Source organism: Musa acuminata, chromosome BXJ2-11 (genome assembly GCF_036884655.1).
Source record: "Musa acuminata AAA Group cultivar baxijiao chromosome BXJ2-11, Cavendish_Baxijiao_AAA, whole genome shotgun sequence".
Taxonomy (NCBI): Eukaryota; Viridiplantae; Streptophyta; class Magnoliopsida; order Zingiberales; family Musaceae; genus Musa; species Musa acuminata.
In genome coordinates, this window is record NC_088348.1 from 3813048 (window position 1) to 3819047 (window position 6000).

The 6000-nt window shown below is 48.6% G+C and overlaps 1 protein-coding gene across 1 annotated transcript; it reads left to right on the forward strand.

Moving 5' to 3' along the window:
* Positions 1-1742: 1742 nt before the first annotated feature.
* On the forward strand, positions 1743-3906 carry LOC103970421 (uncharacterized). Its single transcript, XM_009384192.3, has one exon. It carries the CDS (start codon positions 1838-1840, stop codon positions 3806-3808), a length of 1971 nt encoding a protein of 656 aa, XP_009382467.2. The 5' UTR covers positions 1743-1837; the 3' UTR covers positions 3809-3906.
* The last annotated feature ends 2094 nt before the right edge of the window (positions 3907-6000 follow it).

Below are 6000 nucleotides of genomic sequence, written 5' to 3' on the forward strand. Positions count from 1 at the left end.
GATCGTATATCTCTAAATTTCTATATATATGTGGGAGAGGATGAAGGAGGTCAAGTGTTCTCCTCTATAGTAGTGATCCACACAGTAGGGGTTACGAAGATGCTCCTCGAATCGCTGCCCAAATCTCCGTACCTATTATCTAAGGAGGAGAACGGGATAGAAGAATATGAGATGTCAACCAAGAAATTCAACTTATGACCATTTATTTGGTTCTCTCATATTTATAGAGGCCCCTTGTCAACTTAATCATAATGAATCCTACTCTATTGGGTATTAGATTTTCATCCAACTACCTAAGTCTCTTAGATTAGTGGATATCTATCCAATAATCTCTCATTTGCTCTTATTGAATCTCATGATCTAATAATTCAAGGACATATTAGATATCTAATACGATAGAGGCTTCGACGGATATCTCATATCCAAACCTCTATTCGTCACAACACATATCATATGTGCGTGACCCTCTAGGCCCAATATCGAGCTAGTCGTGAGTCATACATGTCATAACTTATTCTAGCTCAGTGAATTATTATCTTTATAATAATTCACTCGACTCATCTACTACTACGAATGTACTAAGCTACTATGCTACAATCCCCAAATAATACAGGGGAATCTAATCCATTGGACATATATGTCCTTAGTTACCATATAATTATAGATATTCCTCTCGTGATACCAAGAGTAGATAATTATCTATTGACGCTCACTAGCCCTCGTAAGGCTGATTGTCACTCTCAATGGTTGGTTGTACTAGATCAAGAACTCTCAAACCTATAAGTTTGATATCAAAGAGTGGAGTACTCATTCAAGACATTCTTGGTCTCTCAAGTCTATGGACCAAGTGCACCACTAGGATGACAAAATCGATGTTTGATAATGAGGTATTATCAACCATCTAGCATTCCGTAAGCAGATTAATTAGTGAACTCATTCTTCAATGAGCACCTGCACTATAGCCCTAGTGTCCCCACATTAGCAGCTATAAGATCAATTACCACCATCATATGGACGAATATATAATACACCAATATGTTTGGTTATCTTGATGTCTCTCGAGTAACTTATGAACATGATTATTTAGAGTATGCATTTAAAGGTAAATCAATCTCATTATCGTGATCTTATCATGATCCGATTCTTATTACACAAATCCATGAACATCATAATATATTTATACATCAAATAATATAAAATAAAAATATAATAATAATAATTATGACCTAAGTGGCCAGGTGAGTTGTCAGCATTATTATTTTTTCTATTAGTTACCATGCCCCCACACTATTATTATTTTTCATGTTGGATAAGCCCTGTTTAATTATTTATATACATTTGATGAGTTGTTTAAATGTTACGTATTATGTTAACTTGAATTATGTGCATGTAAACTAACTCGTTTAATTATGTGCATTTAGACTCATCTAAGTGTAGATTGATATATATATTTTTTGTTTTCTGTTTATTGTTTATTGGTTTTGTCTTAATTCCGAGGATGGGTGGGTTAGATTCCTTCGTTCCATGCGTTCACACGATGTCGTGTGAACGCGTCGTGTGCATGGAATAAATCCCTGACGTGTATTTGTCACGACGTCGCAACCGCATCCACAAGACTCATCGAGTCAAAAATATGAGACACTAATCCCCGACCGAACCCCCATCGTAACGTCACGTGGCATCATTCCACAGGAGGAAATCCATCATAGGACGCAACCCATCCCCGGGACCGCCTTCGCGCCCTATACAATCAGCACCGCGTAAGTCACGATCGCCCGCGTAACCCACTTCGCTTCACTCACTCGTGACCGACTGAACTCTCCCGTCCGTTCGCATCATGGAGCCCCAAGGTACCATCGTCTTCACCACCGTCGGATTGCCCCACTACGGCTTCGACGTCTTCTCCGTCCCGGTCTCCGCCGACCTCGATGACCCCGCCGCCCAACTGACGGAGCGCCGCCACACCGACGGCACCTCTGTCAATTTCAACGCCCAGTTCGTCGACGAGGGCGACTCCATCGCCTTCGTCTCCGAGCGGACCGGCTCGGCCCGGCTATTCCGGTCCAGTTCCCGCGACCGGGCACCCGTCCCGCTCCCCGCCTTCTCCGACAGCCTGTTCCACGACCGCCCCACCGTCAGGAATGGCCGGGTCTTCTTCGTCTCAGCCCACGAGCGGCCTGCCGAGCCGTTCAGGAGCTGGTGCGCGGTATACTCTGCCCGGCTCGATTCCGGTGAGACGGCACGGCTCACCCCACCCGGCTTCGCCGACATGAGCCCCGCGGTGTCCTGCTCCGGCGAGCTCGTCGCCGTCGCCTCCTACGGCTCCGCACCGTGGAAGGGCGATTTCCACGAGCTCGCTACCGAGGTTGTCGTCTTCCGCGCCTCCGACCCCTCCCGCCGCTCCGTGATCTGCAGCGGCGGCGGGTGGCCGGCGTGGGCCGGTGAGTCCACTTTGTTCTTCCACCGCAAGGCCAACGACGGGTGGTGGAGCATATTCAGGTCGGACCTCACCGCGGAGCTCGACAACGCCGGAGGCCCCGACGCAGCCCGCAGAATCACCCCGGCAGGGCTGCACGCGTTCACCCCCGCGGCGGCGCACGACGGCAAGCGGATAGCGGTGGCCACGCGGAGAAAGGGCTCGAGTTATCGGCAGATCGAGATCTTCGACCTCGAATCCGATAAGTTTCTCCCCGTAACCGAGCGGGTCAATCCTTCTCTCCACCACTACAACCCCTTCTTCTCGCCGGACTCGGGCCACCTGGGGTACCACCGCTTCCGGGGGGAATTCGCCCCAGGGGACTCCATCGTGACCCACCTCCAGCCAGTGAGCTCGCCGGTGAGCGGCCTTCGGATGCAACGCCTCCACGGGACCTTCCCATCTTTCTCCCCCGGCGGCCGCTTCATAACCATGAACGGCGACTTCCTCACCTCGCCGGGCCTGATGGTGATCCGGTCGGACGGCTTCAAGCGGTGGACGCTGCTGAAGGAGCCGTCGGCGTTCTATACAGCGTGGAGCCCGACGGAGAATGGGGTCATCTTCACCTCCATCGGCCCCATCTTCGACTCCGCCAAGGCGACGGTCCAGATCGCTCGGGTCACCTTCGATCCCGCCGACCTGGACGGCAGCAGGGACGAGGAGGTGAAGACAGAGATGAAGGTGCTAACCCGCGCCGACGCCGGCAACAACGCGTTCGCAGCGTGCTCCCCCGACGGGCGCTACCTCGTCTTCCGCTCGGGGCGGTCCGGCCACAAGAACCTCTACATCGTGGACGCCGTCGAGGGGGAGACCAGCGGCGGCGGAGTGCGGAGGCTGACGGAGGGGGAGTGGATCGACACGATGCCGGCATGGTCGCCGGACGGCGAGCTGATTGCGTTCTCCTCGAACCGGCACGACCCATCCAACCCGGACGTCTTCGGCATCTACCTGGTGCGGCCGGACGGGACGGGGCTGCGGCAGGTGCACGTGGCAGGGCCGCCGGGGTCAGCGGAGGTGGGGAGGGAGAGGCTCAACCACGTGTGCTTCAGCCCGGACTCGCGGTGGCTTGTATTCGCGGCCAACCTTGGCGCCGTCACGGCCGAGCCAGTCTCGTTGCCGAACCACTTCCAGCCCTACGGGGACCTGTACGCGTGCCGACTCAACGGGACCGGGCTCACGCGCCTCACCTATAACGGCTACGAGAACGGGACGCCAACGTGGCACTCGGGCGGCGACGTACCGTCGGTGGGGTCGCTTTCGCTGGGGCCCCAGGTCGGGGAGAAGCTTCGCGGCCAGTTCGACGAGCCTCTGTGGATAACTTGCGACGTATGAGTCGTGGCGATGTGACGTATCAATGATGTGGAAATATGTGGGTGTTATGAGTTCACGTAGCAACATCAATAAAAGAGTGTATTACTTGAGTAAGGAAACTGAATCTTTGAAGATAAAGTATGTTAGAATAAAATTAATATTTATTCAAACATAAATTATTTTTTATTTTTTATTTTACATATGTTAGGAAAAAAAATATTTTTGATATATTGGCTAGCCCAACGTGAGACCCGTGTGCATAGGAACATCCGAAGTCTCTTCGAGATGGTTCTTGAGTGATTTCAATATGCCCTAAGACTAAAATTGAGAGGTTTTTTTGACTCAATCTTTTGTATGCTTAACTTAGTAATTTGAGATCCCTAATGTAGGTTCAAGTGGTTCAAAAAAAAAGTTCATTTGTTCGAAATATATTTTTACACCTAAAGGATGAAAGTTTGATATTATCTTTCTTACCACAAAGAAAAGAACGAGGTTTATGATTGCCTCCCTTAACATAATGGAGACATGTTGCTGGATAATGATTTGGATCTCACGTGTCAACAAACAGTAAATTATTCATTATCATTTGTCCTAAAGGCATGCTTTAAGGGGGCTCTTGTAAAAGGAGATTAAATCGTATTGTTTAGTTTATTTGATAAGAGTATTTGAGATCTCATCTTGTGGGTTAGATTTTTCTAATTCGAGTGTCTCGGGCACGTCGACCTTATGTTTCTGCTATAGTGGATTTACCTAGGTATGGTTGATTTTCTTGACTCACATGTCTCGACTATATTTGATATTGTGCTTTCGTCATGGTCAACTTACCTTGGCGCGAGTCGGGTTTTCTAACTCATGTGTCTTGAGCACATTTCACCCTGTACCTCTGTTTAACATATTTGCCTTAACATGGGCTGAGTTTCTCGACTTACATATCTTAAGCACATGTCACCCTACACTATCACCATAGCGAATTTATCTTGACGTGGGTTGGGTTTCTTGAGTCACAAGTATTAGGCACATTTCGCTCTACGTCTCCACCATAACGAATTTATCCTGACGTGGGTCGGTTGTCCTGACTCACATGCCTTGGACATATTTTGCCTTGCACTTTCGTCGTAGTGGATTTATCATGATGTGTGTTGAGTGTCCCGACTTACACACTTTGGGCACATTGAACCATGTAACTCTATCATAGCAAATTTATTTTGACATGGGCCAGGTGTCCCAACTCATATTCCTTAGGCATATTTTATCACACACATTCATCATAGTGGATTTATTTTAACGTGGATCGAGTGTCCTAACTCACATGCCTCAAGCATATTTCACCCTACACATTTGCCTAGCATATTTATATTGACGTGAGTCATGTCTCAACTCACAAGCCTAAGGCATATTTTACTATATGCCTCTACCATAGAGAATTTATCTTGATGTGGGTCGGGTGTCTCGACTCACATGTCTCGGGCATATTTCATCATATGTCTCCATTGTAGTAAGTCTCAGACTTTCCTATCGTAGCAGGCTTCAAATTCTCCCTATTGTAATGGACAAACTTCTAAACAAGATGTTGGATGTAATGCTTATGTCTGTCCGTTGTCTTTTGGCATGTTCATAACTTGTACAGTAGGTAGAGGGGCGGCCGAAGGCTAAATAGTCCCATGTTAGTTGGGTTGGTGGCCTCTTTAGGCTTGTAAATAAAGGTTGTGTCATGTGGACACGTGCGAGAGCTTTTCGATCTGTAATGGACCATTTTACCCTTTGTTGTGTAACTATTCAGAGCTTGTAAAGTCTGTTTGTAATTTGCATTGTCTATGAAGTGTTTTTCGGACATGTTTGCTTGTGGATCCCGATTGAGGCGTTCTCTTTAACCCGTTCTCTCTTTTGTTGGTCCTAAGGAACAATGGGGGGGCTTCGAGGAGGCTGACCTTTGCGGACGGACGCGCGAGGGTGCCGCACGCCTTAGGCAAAACCAGCTAAGGTCGTGACATTATGGTATCAGAGCGGGACAAGCACTCATAGAAACACTTGACATGCAAACGTGGGGGACCTAGCGGGGCTGCGTTGAGGGCAGTCAGCAACGCGCGACCGTTTGAGGGAAAACGGGCATGGAGATGTAGGGAAAAGAGTCGCTCAGAGGAGTGGGCATCTAACATTGGCATTCAGTGGAATGGCCAACCCTTCGCGCAAGAGGCACCACGAGAACAGGCAAG